The sequence below is a fragment of the Motacilla alba genome, chromosome 4, assembly GCF_015832195.1.
Source record: "Motacilla alba alba isolate MOTALB_02 chromosome 4, Motacilla_alba_V1.0_pri, whole genome shotgun sequence".
Classification (NCBI taxonomy): Eukaryota; Metazoa; Chordata; class Aves; order Passeriformes; family Motacillidae; genus Motacilla; species Motacilla alba.
The window spans coordinates 44,679,842-44,697,336 of NC_052019.1; the positions used below are offsets into that span (position 1 = coordinate 44,679,842).

Consider the following 17,495-nt stretch of genomic DNA (forward strand, 5'->3'; position numbering starts at 1 on the left):
GTCGTTGAAATCTTCGCCATTTTCTGTCCGAAAAGTAACACACCGTGCTGTTAAGAATAATAAAATCAATAAATCCTCCTTAGGTTCAAGCATGAGGAGTTTAGACGATGAAGAGCGATCCCGGGCCCTGCTCCTGCCATACCTGCCTGTGAATCTCGCAGGAGAGCACCAGCGGGATGTCACCTACCGCCCAAACAGGCGGAACTTCATTGAAAGGATCTAGGGAGCCAACTGCGAAATACTAGATAGTAGCCAAGGCCGCAGAGGAGATTTGGCAAAGAATTACCAAAACCAGAGTACGACCCTGGCATACTGGGGTGGTATATAGGCTTGTGGAAACCTTTCCTCTTGTTTTGGTGGTGATTAGGCTGGAGAGAGCAAGCCAAGCAGGAGAGAGGCAGCCACTGCACTGCCTCCACCACCAACTCCACGCCACCCCCATAAAAACATCTCCTCCCATCAATATTTCCTTTTCCCATTTCCCAGACTCTTGATTAAGATCCCAGCACAGCCCACCTTCCCATCATCCAGCTTAATCTCCCTTCACCTTGAACCCTGCCTTCTGTTTTGTTACCCTGATCACTGGAGTAGATGAGACGAGTTAAAATCATTCTTGACACCATAAGCACATCTTGTCTAGAATGAGAGTGATTCAAGCACTCAAAAGTGTCCTTACATACAGTGAATATAGAATAGTCACCTTGTACTTTAAAATATTTATAACTTTAAAAAACCCCAAACAGACCGACCAACTAAGGGAAACTTGTAAGGGCAAGAAGACCCAAGTTGTGTGCTCTTTGCATCCAGTGCATTATTTTGGCATTTCTTTTAACAGAATTCTAGCAACCTTCAAGATTTACACCTCAATGCAAGAGCGCACACAGCCTTTGTACTTAATTAGTAACGAAGTTTAAGAGCAGCTGGACAACACTGCGCTTGTTCAAACGTGGGCTGTGCTTTGGGGTGAAGGCTCTTGCCTGCTACACCGCTCTTAGCACACGCAGAAATAATTGGAGAAGATGTGGGCAAATTTCAGAGAGCCACTAGAGGCCACTAGAAGTCTGGAATGCCGAACTCGGAGACGGGATAATCGGAGAAAGCCCTTCTGGATGTTCACGGCGACCCTTACCAGTAAAGGAATTGATGCTAAGGCTGCTATTTGCTTTGGAGCTTTTTCACATAATACATAAAAATCAGAACATGGAAGAATTACTTTCATTATTTCAACACAGTAATTTCAAAGAGCAGCTCATGTATCTAACGAACGGAATTAACAGGAGTCTCAGTGACAAAAGGGAGGGGGGGAATGAAGAAGAGTTTAAAGACACCAAAAAACGTCAGCTTCAGTTTTGTCACTTGCATAGTTTTTTGTCTTGTCTGTGATTTTTACCGTTATATTTGTGGTTTCTTTGCTTAAAAATTAACCTTTTTTTTTCCCCAAGGTTAACCTAGCCATTCTTATTTTCAGGCACTTACCCATCAAAACTGTTATGAAAAATAATAATAATTAAAAGAATCCGCTACCTACCCTCTTTGTGTCCAGGTCATTACATTTTTCAAAACCCAGTCCACTTTGATAGGGTCATCTCACATGAAATAGATTTTGCATAGTCACAGCAAATACTGACAAGCCTTTTGCCTAAGTGGAGAAACAGCAACATCCAGTTAATTCTCACGTGACCCTTTAAGAGTAACCAGGCAAACACTAACAATTGGTGAAACCATGAATGTGGGCCTTCTAAGATAAAATGCCCCAAAGAAATGCACAGATTCTGTTTACCCCAGAAGCCAAAGAAACAAGTTCCCAAATGCATCAATTAGCAGGTGTACCTAGGCTGACGGTACCAAATCAAAAAACGTACAGGTTTTCCCTTACCTTTCTAAGAGTGCAAAATTTTAAATATCTGGAGTAATTTGACTTTTTTCCCCATAGTCTTCTTCTTAAAAACTACATATGACATTAGAACCTTAGTAAATTTGGTTAAATAAATTAATTTTAAAGGAAATCCCAGCTCCTTATTTGCATTATGTTAAAGTCAGCTATAGCTTTGAGGTAGGAAGCAGAGCTGTCAGTTTACAGATTTGCTGAAGCAGTGAGTGGGATGAGGCTGTGGCCAGGAGAACATCACCACCTCCAGATTTGAGCCTGTTCATGTCCCAGATCTCTGCAGCTTCAGTTTGTGTGCACCACTGTAGACTCATTCTGCACCCAGGTACTGAATACATCTCTTTAGAGCCAGTATTTTCAAATGGAGCCAAAGCAGCTGTAAATTTCCTTTCCCTCTGCTGGGAAAATCCAAGTCACTTGGGTATTTTTTGTCTTTAATTTCCTGGTTTACAGGTGCAATTTCACATTCTTGGTGGGGAATTCGTAGTGGAGATTTGGGGACATACATTTGTTTCCCTGATTGATTTAGTTAATGAACAAATTAGCAGACAAAACTCTTGTAGTTTTTTCCCCTAAAAATGTGTTATTTGTAAATACTAGGGCAAACATAGTTCAGTTTAGCACACAGGCCAGTCCAGAAGCTACCATAAATCTATATCAACATCTTTCAGTGGGTTTCCAAACGTCCTTCCATAGGCTATGGCATGCCCTCAGCTCTTGCAGGAGCAAGGTGCTGACTAGGAAGGCTTTGTCTCTTCTTTTTGGCAACCCATGCTGTGTAGGAGTGTTTTGATGGCATATTTAAAAGGACTCCAGCTTCCCAGCAGGATGGGCCGAAGGATCTTGCCACTTAGAGCTGCTCTAGCAAGTGACACCTTCCTAGAAACCATGTTAATAATGTTGATAATTCCAGATAAACAAGGGCACCAATTAACTAAGCTGATTTCACACTGAGATGTGTATGAATGCATTTCCAAAAGCAAGAGCCAGCTTTTCCATGCCTGTGAATCTGCAGCACAGGCTGCAGGTTGCCAGATAAACATTCATTGGGTTAAATAATGACTTTTGGCTCTCTGCTCATCTAATTTGTTAACAAGAATAGCAGATACAGAATGGGATTTTCTACAAGCTTTACTTACATAAGAAATCCTGATGACAGACTGACGTCATTCAACCAGACCTCCTCACATGATTAGGCCTTGTGCAATCAGCCTCTTCTTTCTTTCCTACTTCGGCTCCAAGCTGAAAATTAGCATTGAGAAACCCCCAGACAACTCAATTGAAATAACCAGAGGTTTGGAACACATTTCTTGATGCTTTAAATCTACCTGGGAAATCTCGGGAAAATTGGTACCAGCTACACAGAGCTCCCTATAGCCAATTTGCAGGGATGCAACATCACGCACGGGTTTTTCCCAAGGGCAGAAGTACCGTGGTGAATTCTCGAATGAAGCTTCAGATCCATTCTCAAATTTGCATAGCACTATCTTAACTGAAATTCACCTCTAAGTATTTTAGGAAAGCAAATGTCTTACCTTGTCTTTGTTGAAACACCTGTAAAGTTCAACCACTGTTAATAACAAAATGATTCATAGGACAGGGAATGGACAGAAAGCTGTAGTTTTAGAATAGTTTTATATAAAATAAGGAAGATTCGTCTATTTTGCATCATATTCGTACTTTAGCTTATTATTATGCAAAGAAAAAGGACAGAAAAAGATCAGTTGTTTTTAAATACATTTAATGTTATGAAACATATTGCCTTTATTTTGTTTAAATCCTTGCTAAATCTTAACATCAACAATAATAAAAGGCTTTTAAAAACCTTTTCTTTAATCACACAGTAGCCTCATTGTTTTACTCTAAGGCAGAAAACAAACAGAGTCATCATAAATAAAACACTGACATGGAATAGAAGATAAACCCAGGCCAGACAGTTTGCTAAAAAGTTTATGAAAAGTGCATCTGGCTGGCTCAGGACTCCCTGAGTAAGGTAGACATTCTCCCACACACCTCTTGGCTATTTAGCCACTCACGAGAAAATCTGAAATAAAGGCTGCCTTTCTCATTTTAAAGGTATTGCATTTACATGTCACTTGCTGTGTGAGGTAGGAACCAGTTTCTAGGGGCTGGATCTGGGCCTCACCTCCTTATTGTTGCCCCTCCATTTGCTATGCAAAAAGAGATTTAAGTGCAAACCAAAGCTTTAGCTGTCTTTGAAAGTGAACTACTGTTTATTTTCAATCACAACTCATCAGCTGATTGTAAAGGACACTTGATTTTCCCCCTCAAACCAATAAAAGACACAAAAAACTAGATGTAACTCTTTTTTTTTTTTTTTCCCCAAAGGATGCCTTTGAAAAAAGGGGACTTAAGCACTAGAAGAAAACAATGTGTTCAGCTTATCTAATTCAAAGCTCCATGAAGTTTCTGTTTTGTAACTGAACCCTGCTTAGAGTAAATTCTTACTTGAAAAATAGCAGCAACTCAAAAGTGCATAAATTACAAACTTCATCAATAAATTAAGGAAATGGATTTGCTGCATCTAACTATCTTCCTAACAGTCCCAAGATCCTTTTCTTTTTACAATTACATGGAAAATCAGAATAAAGGTACTACTATGTTGAAACTAAAACTAATCTAAAATCTTCAGTAGATTTCGTATTGAGATAAGGCAACTTGTCTTTTACCAAAATTCAAAAGATATACAGAATGACTGGAAGTAGCCCAATAACAAGACAACCCCTCCTACACCACCAAGCCTTAAACATAGGTTTTTCCATTACATATGTAGACTTGTAATTCAGGGTGTGAGTTTTCAAGAAATGCCAAACATCTCATTCCCAGGGATGCTGATTATTGGAGATCTTGCACAGCAGAAAGGCTGAGGAGAGATCCAGTCCTGAGCAGTGAGGGAGGCAGGATGCTTCAGCACAATTTTCAGCTGTAGCAGGTGCAGCTGTGGGACTTGCAGTTTCATTCATGTCCTGTGAGTCCTGCATTCAGAGCCTAAGCAGTCCAGTGGCCATTTGAAGACTACAGGTGACATTTTGGATCCCCACATTGAAGGCCTTGGCTCTAAAGGATCCCCTTCCACCAGCAATCCATGACAGGTTGTGCACATAGGTAGGAAAAGTGCTTGACCAATGTGTAAGGATTGCATTTACTCTGAAGTTCTTATTGGGACTGTTCTTTAATATGAAATTACTCTTCATCCTCATAAGAAATTCATATTCAGGATCATATTCATTCATGGCAGAGGTGAATCCATCAGTGAAGTATGAGTAATCACTTGCTTTGCAGTGAGATGGTTTCTGCCAGCTGGCATGCCCTTGGAAAGACATGCTGTTTCTGGATCAAAAAAGGTAGTTCCCAGTTCATTTGTGGCAAATATTCTTTTTTTCCTTTAGAACAAATTTAGATGCCATATTTATTTCTAGCGAGATTGTTCATGGGGGCACACTTTAAAAAAAAAAAACTAGTTAGGGTAGAGCTTGTGTTTCTGCATCTTAAACATACTGTGTGTTGAACAGAGTAGATCTAGAAGACAACAGGTACAGAGGTAGCAGCACAGTGTTGTGATGAAGCACTTCCCAACAGCAATTCCAACCAACTTGAACTTCACAGAATCCACAAAAACATTCCTGCTTAAAATGTGCTTTGCAATAAGAACATCAAGCTTTTCTCTTTCCCCTTCTAACCTATTGCAAGCACAGAAATCCTACTTTTCATTAGCTAGTACTTAACCTCAGTCCTGCTGATCCACTTTTAATTACCAAGGCCATGGAGCAAGGTGAGCATCCAGGTTCTCAGCTGGAGTGAGTGCAGATGATAGTCTCTAATGATTATAATCATCAAGGATCCACTTTGCTAGAAACACAGCTGTGACAGCATTTGCTTCATTGGAGGAGGAAGATTCAGCTGTAGGCCTTGCCCATGGCTGAAGAAAAAATTTTTCTTTTTTTTTTTCCCCACTGGAAAATGTTTCCATTTATAAAGCATGTAAATTGGTAGCTTTTAAATGTAATTTTAATGATGTCAGTTCATAATTTCTGGTAAGGGAGAAAGTTTCACAGCTCAAAGATGAGGCAGACAATTTCATCCATTTAGCATGAATTCAGAAGGGGTTAGCGTCTCTGACAGCAAAGATAGCTCTTGCTGCGGACTAAGGTTGCTTCGACCAAAATTACATAGGAATATATATACTAAAAAATAGCCTTTCAGAATTACAGACAAATATGAGTTACATGTAGTCTATGTAGTTAAATCCATTTTTTGCTTTGGAATTAGATGCCTGTTTTTGTGGTAATCCAGTCACGGAAATAAGTCACTCGTGTGTAAACTCCAGGTTTATTTGGCTTGGCACATTCATCTCCCCAGCTCACTATTCCCACGAGGTACCACATCAGTCTAGAGTCTGGAGTAACCAGTGGTCCCCCAGAGTCCCCCTAGAAAAAGAGGAGGGGGAAAATATATATTTAATTGATCAGAAGAGAAAATACAATTCTCTCCATAGAGAGGAGAGTCTATCCTATAAGAGAAGTTAACAAGCAGTATTTCAAGAACAGCCATTTGTGCAGAATCCAGGCTGTTTCTGAAACTTGAGTCAGAAGTCTGTGGCATTTTCCTGTTTGCCAGGACCTCTGTTTTGGTAAAAAACCTAACAAAAAGCTTCTGTTCTGTTTTGTGATGCACTGCTTCCCACCTGCCTTGTCTTCTTCCTTGTACAGAGTATGGAAACACCAATATAGGCAGCAATCTAAGAGAGCATGAACCATTTTTTAAACAGGTTTTACTAGTAATTGCTATTCTTAAAATAAATAATTTTAGTCACTTTCAGTCAATAATGGAGCTTTCATCAAGAATTTGGTCTTCTAGTTAGATGATATCTCCTTAAGGTATTATCCACTTTCCAAGGCTCAATTTTATACTGTTAAAAGCATGACACGGTAATAATAATTAAACTGGAAACCTTACAGACTGAGAGGCAATCCTCACACAACAGACCAAATTCCCCAACTTTCACCAAAATTATTTGCTGAACTACTGAACAGCAGTTGCACCCTTCTGTTTAGGTCTTTTCCATGCTGAGCCAGGAACAGAGGAATGAGCTTCCCAGGCTTACTCTGCAAGGAGTTTGTCTTTGGGCAAAAGTCTGTAGGACTGGGATTTAGGGAAGAGTCTGTATTAAATCAGCACTTTAAGAGTACAATCTTTAAAAATAATATGAATAGAAATTATGTTTTTAAAAGTTATCACTATGGAAATATTTTTGTTTGTACATAAGCATTTTCTTGCAACATTTGCAAACCTGCAGCATGCGTGTTTCCTTCCCATTTTTTTACACCTACCTTCCTTACAGTTATCTTTGTTTCAGAAAGGTTTCCTTTCACTGAGCCAAATCTGTTACCAAAGATCACATTGTAACAGAACTATTATGATATGATCCAGTCCAGAATTTAATTTCAGTGAGTGACAGTGCATTTTTTCTGGTAACTTAACATTCTTAACCATCTTCCTTCTCATCTCTACAGATATCTGGTGTTAGCTACTTCAGACATTCACTTTTTAGCTCATAATTAGTATGACAGCATTTAGTGCTAAATGATGTGTACTAAATGCTATTTCACTTTACACCTAAATTCCTGTTTGAATGGAGCCTATTTAAAGGACTAATACACTCTCCATTAAGATGTGGTCAACCAGATACTGCAGTCAGCATTAAAACAGTTTTCCTTTCTATTTTTCAGCTACAATTACCTGACAAGCATCTACTCCTCCTTCCAAGTATCCCGCACACAACATCCTGGGTGTTATGTCCCCGTCATATACTTCTTCTCTGTTGCAAGTGTCTGAGTCAATAAGTTTCACTGTTGCCTCCTGAAGAGCATTTGGGGCTGGACCTGAGAGAAAATACAATTTGGGTATTTATCAACATAATTACTTTGCAGTGGTTAATATATACAGGAAGAGTGTTTAATGTCCTCTAATGGAGGACCAGCTTGACTTGGTTTAATGTGGAGGTTTTGCTTGTTGATCTGCCTAGGTCAGGCCCTTAAGTAGAATGTACATAGAATCACAGACTCACTTGGGAACTGTACCATTAAGACTGAAGTAATGATCACATGGTACACAGTGCCTTAAGTGTAAAGCCATATATTTTACACATGTTCCATAACACAAATTCCATGTTCCATGGAACACAAATTACCTGGCAATTTGAGCAGATGATACAAAATGAAGACATCTTGATTCCATTGCTAAATGTACTCTCAGTGTGGCCTGATAAGAGTGTGAGCTTGGGTAATTCACAGCTCACTCTGCACATTTACATGAAAGCTCACAGAGTTATCTGTAGCTTCTGACTAGTGCTGGCAAAATAGTTTTTTAGATTCTATATAAACACGTGCATGGCTGGACTACCTGTCTTAAGAATTTACAATATGAAATAGAAAGACTGGGAAAACAGAAGAGTCTTCTTGCTGTCTTATCACATGTGGCTACAGAAGTCATATCAGTTCACTCAGAGCTGCTGTTTATGGACCATACAGGTCACCTGGCAGACTCAGGACTCACCATCATTGGTGAGAGCTCCCCAGCCTGTGATGACAGCGTAAATATTGTAGGGAAAAGTCTGGGATGGCTCTGGCAGACAGACCCGGTGTATGCTGCTCGTGAACTCAACTCGTTTGGAGAGCTGCACAAGTGCAATGTCATAGTCATGTTCTGGGTAGAGGTACTTCTCATGGATAATAATTGTCTTGACTGATCTCTTCAAGCTTGGTGGCTTCAAAAGAGCTCCAAAAGTAGCAGTCCACTTCTGAGGGTGAGTCATGCTGAAAAAGGTAAGAGAGCTGTAAGTATTTTGCTGTAAATATGTGTTTGGGACTTTAAATTTGCAGAGTATCTTTACTGTAAAACTCCTTCAAGCCAGCTCCCTACTAGACAGTTGTGACATCAGCACTTTCCATAATGGAACTGTGGGCTGCTGCTAGAAGAGGGCATTCCTGCATTCCCTCTTCAGCCATGGTCTTGTACTCCTCCCTTGCTCCTTGTCCCTGATCTAACCGTTGTGTGGCCATAGGGTGTCATCAAATCCAAAAGCTCTTTTGCTATAAACTCTTCATTTCCCTAATTCTTTTTGCACCTTGATAATCTGTTCAATCAACCGTTCCATCTTAAAATGCCTTGCAGCTTCACAATTGCCATGCTTTAAACAAAAAATGCTGGGAGTGCATGGCTGAGCAGAGGGGCAGGAACGTGGAATGGTAGCTGCTGGTGGCAGTCTGCAGTGGCAGCAACCCCATTGTAACACGAAGGCATACATTTAAGAAATGTAAAGTATAACAGGAAACAAATACTCCACGATTTCGCTCACCTTACCTTTTCTGCACTTTTTTGGTCAGTACGCCAAGTGACTATTGATTTTCACTCATAAAATTGCCAGTTCTGCTCCTGAGGGCCAGTCTTTAGTTTCCCATTGAAACATCCAGCTGATGGGCCTACTTAACTCAGACTTTTCTCTTCCAAAATTGTTTGTCTGGGAAAGAGTCAGGGGTGTGGTGCAAACCTGGAAAGCCTCACAACTTGATACAGAAGGGGCACATTCTGCTGCACATTCTAAGATGGGAACTTACTCTCTGAAGCAGTGAGCTGCAGACACCAGCCATGTGTTGCTGATGAGTGTTGCACCACAGCGATGGATGTTGTTGTACTGCAGACTGGCCTGCCACGGCCAATCCCCCGTCTCTGCAGAAGACAATCCGCCAACGATTCGTAGTGAGGAGGATTTTGCCATTGACTTGACTGATCTATTCTGCCGTAACCCACAGACTGTCAGAAAGGATAAAGACAGTATTAGCTACTCTTCTGTTCAGTAAATCCTGTGAATGACTGTGGAAAACATATGTAAAATTACACACCACCTATGTTTTGTAAAAATGTATTTACATAAACAAGAAAACATACATTCCACCAGCGCCCCCAAATCCGAGCTCCTCATGCACAACCCATGTGTTAGAAGCCTGAATGAACAACTGACTATCATGGAAAGCCATGATGGTCAAGCATTCAGGCTTAGCTGTGTGAGCAGCCTGACTCAAGAATCAAAACATTCACCACACACCCAAGACAATTCCCAAATAGAGGCATTGGCAACTTTAATGTCTCAGGTAATTTCTCATCAGGATAAAATATGAAAAAGGCAAAACCTAGAATAGGAATGATCCAAGTTGTGGGGTTTTACCATGCATGCAAGATGTCACCTGAAGACAGGCAACTGATCACTGCAGTCTGCAAGTGGACCTGGAGAGGCACTTCAAGCAAAGAGCATCACACTACTCCAACCAGAGATGACAAAAGGCATGGATACCTCCAGCACGGTATGCATCCATGACACAAAACAAGCATTTTGATCCAAACCCAGAGAGAAATTGAAATATCCGTAGTTTCAGCCATTAAACTCAGGATATTCAGGAGCGGCTGAAGCTCCTGCATAGCTTTAGAAACTTTCTCAATGAACAGACCTACTTCAGCCATCTTCTCCCATCCAAACAGCATCAAATCCATCCTACCTGGACCAAGACCCACTAGTTTTCATCCAGGTCCCAATTTCAGCTAGACCTTAGGAAAGTTGACACACAGGACTATCCCAATTCATTGAAAAAGAGACAGAGATGAGAATTATTTGCATAGTGACCACACAATCCAAACCATTGCTGCACGGCTCGTCTCCCAGACAGTGACCTGGGAGGGGGCCAAAACAGAACTTGGTAATTCATCACTGAGGAGCTGCCAGCCCCAGGGCCCTTGAAGTCCTCAGAAGTGAAAAACTGGAGCCACAGAGAGTGTTATCCCTTTCCTGCTAGGATCTGCACAACATTATGTTAACAGCACTTCATGGTCAAAAGCGGCAGGAATACCACAACAGACTGAAAGCTATTCATAAATTTAGAAGAAGAAAGAAAAGTTACACTACATTGAGGAGTTCATGAGGTCAGTGTAGAGTCTGCCCTCTTCTGATATTTAAAACCAAAATGAAGGAAATCAGTGAAACCTAAATCTACCTGTCCAAAAGTTTTGTGTAAAAGACAAACTGCAGAATATACCATAGTTCATAAGACTGTCTGAACGAATGTTTTTCCCTCCTGAAAGTTCTTTGTAATTCTCAGTAACTGGTCCTAAAACTGCACAATCCTATCAACCACCTGAGCAGACAATGTTCAAAACACAGGGAATAAACTCAGTTCGATCAGTGCCCCAGAACACCAGCACCTACATCAGACCCAAAAAGTTATGTAATTTAATCTTCCATTGATTGACAGCTCATTGCTAAGGAACTGATCAAACCTTCTCAGAGTTAAAAGAAACAGAACTTGTAAGCAAAGATAGCTTTTATGACTGTTTTATCTCCAAGCAAGCTGACTTCTTTCTCTGAAAACTTAAAAAACATCTCTAAAACAAGGTATCTCTATCTAACCCCTGCAGCAATATGTTGAGAAGACCAGTCACATTTCCATATATTTCCATGAGGAACAATTTTATGCTGTCAGCCATTCCAAATTCCAGAACATTTTGATTATAATCACAGGCTGATGTAACTTCTAGACATTTCCTTGTGGTACTGCTCTCCTTTCAATGGAGGCTAAAGAAAACTGCAAAGTCACAATTTCTGAGAGTACAAGGTCATATTCATTAGACAGAAGGATGAGAAAAGGCTCTTAAGGGCCAGGAAAAGTGCTCAGGGACTATTAACGCTAATTTAAACAGTTGGAGATGAGATTTCTGATGTTTTAAAAAAGCCTCACTTACTGTCATTGAAGATGGCTTCTGCTCTTGCTGGCTCCACATCTGAAACAAAGAAACAATCAATCAGGCCAGGCCAGCACAGACAAGGTTCCCCATCCTCATGGTCACCCCCCCGACAGCTATTTGAGTACAGGGCACACGGGAGGCATGGCTGAGGGGGCTGCTAGAGAAGCCAGGGTAGCTGATATGTGTTCATGTTCATGTGCTGGCTGTTGCCCGCCTCTGCAGTCAGTGTTGTCTGAGGACCAGGCACTCATCCAGCCCATCCTGCTGGCCCCTGGTGTTTCTGAAGAGGAGTACGGCCAAAACAAGCCTTGCATTACTCAAGATCTACAATTTTGTTGGGGAGAAATTGTTATGGTGGAAATTTTTGAAGCTCCTCTTTTTTGAAAAAAAAAAAAAAAAGAAATCAACAGTTCACATATTTACATCCAAGAGAGGGCCAGAGAAGATCTAGTACTCTCTCTGTGCCCTCTTCAAGATCAGAAGGCTCTCACTTCACTGCAGCAATGGAAGTAGCAGTGGCTCACTCTCCTTTCTCCTATCTTATTGGTACGCTAATAATACTGAAATAGATAGTTCATAGCAATTTATTGCATGGCACAGCAGGTTCTAGCAATACATTCCCTCCTTTAACCTGCATTTTGTATGTGCACTGAAAATGTGGCCTGCCCATGCTGATAATAACAAGCATTGGCTCAAGGTTTAAATCTATCCCTTCTCTTCCAGAATGTTTTTTTTCACTAGAGCCACCACTGTAGTTTGCAGCATTCAAAACCATTTTTAAAATAATACTAATTTAAAAAAATAATTTCTATATAATTTTTTAATTATATAGTGATTCTATACTGGTGTCAACAACTTCATATTTTGTGTCTGGAAAGGCCTTCTCTGCAGATCCCTTATCCAATTCCTTCGTTTCTCTTTGCTGCTGCACAGAATAATATCCTTGTTTTCACCAAAGCCACACCAAGTCAGGAGGAGTCTCTTTTGCATGCAAAGGGCTCTGGCTCACACTTGTCACCTGTTGGGTTTGTATCACATGTGTTTTGCATGCAGGCTTGACACTCCCTCAGGTATGCTGGGTGAATCGTCTGTTTGCAATCCACCAGTACCAGATATGTGCTCACTCATTTCTTAATGTGACAGTAAGCAGATTGTGATAGAAAAAAGGAAACAAGCAGAACTCCAGCACACGTGCAGATTGTCTGCTGGGAATGTTACAGACCAAAGGCGGTGCTAGGGCTGCCCTGTGTGCGTGCAACCACTGCTTTATTTTATAAGGATAGGAGATGAGTTAAAGTTGGACATTTATATAGCAACACAGTCTATTCACTGTAGAAGGAACTGAAGTCTTATTCACTATGAACAGGAACTGTTCACACAATGAAGATAATTACATTTCACTGGTAGGCAAGACACAACTTCCAAGGTCCTTTTTCAAATAAAATTGCTCATTGGTACTTTCTCAATTCATATGAAAAAAGGAAAAAAACACTAAAAATACACGTACTTTTGCATTTCATTAATACCAGTTGTATTCTGTGAATTTCCCTGTATAATATGGTTGGTTGTCTCCTAGAACCCTTACATCAAAATGGAATAATACCACAGAGCAAAAGCTAGGTCAGCAGAGGGATTCAGCAGTGGTGTAAACATTACTGTTTGCTAAACTGTACTAAGATTTGGCCACTTCCCCTGTGTATTTATATTAGCTAGAAGTGCTTTGAAAAATCTGACCCTACTTGTTTCTTCTGATGCTCTTTATCATGAGCATCCAGTGTTTTCCTAGAAATTCATACAATCTTCAGAATTAGTTCATCATTTGAGTCATACCAATACTTTATATCTGGAAACTGGTAAGAAACCAACAAATGTAATTCACAATGAAAGAGGACCTTTTGCCTTTAAGTGCAATACTGACAACAATGTTTTTTAGCTTTTCTCTGGGTGGAGAGACATTTACCTCATAATTCATAATTATAAAGCCTGCAGACAATTATTATCACTTACATTATGTTGCAAAGCTCATTGAGAAGACAAAAGGAGCAACCAGCTTGTTCAAGTGCAGTGCCGGAAGCAATTCAATTGGCATGTTCCCACTGCATCGAGTTTTGCTGTGAGTCACAGGTGCTCTGCAAGGCACCTGCATCTATCTCTGTTTGCCTTTTTAGGGGACACTTAGAAAAAAGTACAAACCTCACATGGGCAAAATTTTACCCAGTGCTTCCAGCTGGATCATCTTCTGTGTAATTGGAGAAACAAGCCTTCCACACACACACTGCCAGTCCGTACAGCTCTGAATGTCAGCATGTCTTATAATATATCACTACTATGCAACTGCTGTACTCTCCTACCCATCCTCTGCCAAAAGAAAAAGGCCACTGATACCCTGTTTTAATTACTGTTAGCAAATTTAGTGCTGTATTCACTAGGGTAGGGTCCCAAATGCAGAGCACATGCATGTGTTTGGAAAACTGAAGTTACTGACCCTATTTTCAGATAGGCTGAGCCCACAGTAGATCAAAAGCAGGGAGCACTTTGGGGTACATGATACCAACTTTGGCTTACATGATACCAAAATCAAGTTGCTTACTGGTTTACCTTGCTAGGGGCTTGCCTTCATTTGTTACCAGCTTCACATTTTGGCCTGTTGAAGAGCACAGATGTTCATATTGTGCCAGCCAACGCGTTGCAAGCCCTGCCTTGAAGCAGTCACTTGTAAGGCATGAGAGAAAATTTCGCTGCCCTGCTCATTTACTAGTTGCCCTAGCTGTTTGCACTACCAAGAAAAAGCATCAATTAGTAACAATTAAAGTGTCATGTCTTGTCCCAACCACATATGGCTGCAAAAGTAGTTGTTTGTGCCACATTTAAGAAAACAGTGTTCAAGCTTCTACTGTAAACAAGTTCAACTTGAACCTGCATTGAATACCAGTAAAATGGAGCTTGCTAATGAATTCAAGCTTGCTTAACTTTAATGATAAAATGAATGTTTAAATTAAAATGGCAGCAATCTATTGAAATGCAGCTTAGGGATTCCATCTCTCCGAAGAGGGCTGTTTCTCCAACTGGACAATCAATTTTGTTAATATAGTTATTTTATATATTTATTAAACAAAATAACTCTGAAACACACCTAAATTCTTAATTTTTGATTAACTTGAACTTACTATTTAAGGCTAATACATTATCAGTAAAGAACATTTTTACTCCTCAATATGTGTCTGAGCAAACTTGGAAGGAAATGCTCATAGCTTATTGCAGAGTGAATGGGACATCTTATCTGTGAGGAGTTCAGAGGTTCCTATGGAAAATGTGCTCACTTTGCTACATCTCTAAATACTGCCAGTGTCACTGTATCAGAGGAATCAGTGGTATGCCCACCACCTCATTTCATTTTATCCACAGAGCTCAGTGTTTATATTAAGAGGAAAAGATCAGACAGAACTCTATGATGTAAGAATATCAGGCATTAAATTGACATAGGGCAAGCAAGGCAACTAAATGAATTATTAGGGGGTATTATGCATTTTCAGCATAGAAAGGGCCAGAGATGGCTGCAAAATTTAAGACAATAAATGCTTCAAAAATCTGATGCAGTTTTACCCAATTGCATAGTTTTTCACAGGTGTTGATTCATAAAAGAAACTTGATTTTCTTTATACGTTTCTACACTTAGAGATTTTCTAGATGTGAAAACATAACTTCTAGTCTCAAAAGCAAACTGCATGTTCCATTCTCTACTATATCAAATTCCCGCATCTTGCTGGTCTAAGATGTTTTTTCACACAGAGAAGGTAAGGTAGAGATTATCTTAAAAGGGATATAAATGGAGGAAATGAAAGAGTATGTGCTTCAATACTTATAACACATTCTTGGAAATGCATTTGAAGCACACGTTTGTGAAATGCACCAGGGAGCAGAGAAAGCATTTTTCCCACTGTCCTTCACCACATTTTAATGACAACTTTCTTAAAAGGAGTGAGAATTACAAAATTCTCAGCTACATCAGCTACATCAGAAACAGGAGCCTCACCCAGAGTTATGCAGGGTAACAACTGCACATGCAGACAAAAAGAGGATCACTGGCAAGTTTTAGTAGGTAACCAAACTGGGCAGCTGAGAGGAATGTCACAGAGTGCATGTCCTGCAGTGTAGACAGAGGTGGGGATAATAGCTCTACCCTAATGCTCCTTTATTATGGTCAAGACCACAAAGGTCTGAAGTACTGGGGGAAATGGGAATAAGAGCAGTGAGCAGCAGACTCAGTTGTGTTCCAAAAACTGTACCTTACAGGAACTGCAGGAATTTCAGGAAAGATGGCAAAGCATGAGCTTTGGGTTTAGCAGGAAAGGCATGCTCTTGTGTGGTTATATAGTTCATACATCCTAAAATGTCTCCACTAACCTTGCAATATTCTCACTGCTCGCAACAGGAATTACCTCTCCAGATTCATGCACCCTTATAGAAGTAGCAAAACATGGCTTAGATACAGGTGATGCAATTCTCATTCCTTCAACAGAGTAGAGTAACCTGATAGAGACACGACAACTGCTTTGTGCCTCTAATTGTCCCTGTCACCCAGCTGTTCCCTCCCAGCTGGTGTTCACTGCACCTGTCCTCACATCGGTGACTCCCTCCATTGTCCCCCATCAGCATCTTAATCTTGTCCATGAGGCAGACATAGGTCCATACCTCGCAGCTCCATCTGGTTGTGCTGCAGCCTGAGGAGGGATCTGCTATGTACCAGTTCTGTAGCAGGTATCCAAACAGATGATTTTTAACATTACTTTTCTTCCTGACCTACACTCATGCCTGAGCTGCAATCAATGTCTTACTACAGTAAAGGCAGCCCAAATTGCTCTCAACCTCTGCAGACAAGGCAGGGAAAAACCAAGGTTTGAGTGAGAAAATCAATTAAATTAATGTATCTGGGTCATGAGAAGAGAGGTCAAGATGACTTTCTGCTTAATGCCTTTATCACAGGCATATCCTTGCAAAATACTAATTTTAAAATACATTTCAGTCCCTCCCATTTCAATCATTCTCTCTAGACTCTTACTGAAATATACCACCTTGTGCCAAACTAGTGACCTCAAAGTGGAGGAATATCAGATCTCCAGTGTTTCCCAATGTACAGATGCATGTTCAGTTCCACTTCCCAGAGATGCTGTTGTGGCTGATAAATGGCAAACATCCAGACTGCTCCACTCATTATTTGACATGGAACATTCCTCATCAACCCTGTCAGACGCTCATCTGCATTACTCCCACAGAAGACTCGATAAAGAAGTAAGAATCTGTCTGCCAGGTTCTGTACTTTGTGGTTGTTAGGAGCTTTAGCAAGCCCCAGATTCCAGGTGAATAGAAACAATAACAGTTGGCTTGTTGATCAAAACTAATTCATGACTCATTATTCATGGCCAAAACCTTTGGCTGTGCAACAGATGGGAATCCTTCCTACTCACTTTGAATAGTGCCAGTGATCTTGCAACCAGCTTCTTTCTGACATCAGAAGTACATTCCCAAAAATACATTTTGGGATACTTCCAACTTACCTGACAAAGGGAAACAGTCTGGCAAGCTGCTCTACACTTCACTTAATACAGATCCAGACTGTCAGGTGACTCTACTTCTAACCAAGAAACCCTCAGGAAAAGAAATCAACCTTGTAGGAGAACTCTTTGTTGCCAGAACTATACAGAAGGCAAACTGCAACATCTTCTTTCAGTGCCAGTGGAAGAGCAAGTCCTAACACGGGTGTTTCCAAGCCATTTGACACTTTGATATCTCACTT

At 40.5% G+C, this 17,495-nt stretch overlaps 1 protein-coding gene across 1 annotated transcript in view; it reads right to left on the reverse strand.

Annotated features, from left to right (window-relative positions):
• Window positions 1-6,174: 6,174 nt before the first annotated feature.
• Window positions 6,175-17,495, reverse strand: part of LOC119700585 (transmembrane protease serine 11E-like) — a 40,173-nt gene continuing 28,852 nt past the window's right edge. The window contains exons 7-11 of the mRNA XM_038135893.1: window positions 11,699-11,737; window positions 9,526-9,721; window positions 8,465-8,724; window positions 7,649-7,791; window positions 6,175-6,336 (exon numbers count right to left, since the gene is read on the reverse strand). Coding sequence (XP_037991821.1) covers window positions 6,175-6,336; window positions 7,649-7,791; window positions 8,465-8,724; window positions 9,526-9,721; window positions 11,699-11,737 — 800 coding nt within the window. The remainder of the gene's footprint in view (window positions 6,337-7,648; window positions 7,792-8,464; window positions 8,725-9,525; window positions 9,722-11,698; window positions 11,738-17,495) is intronic.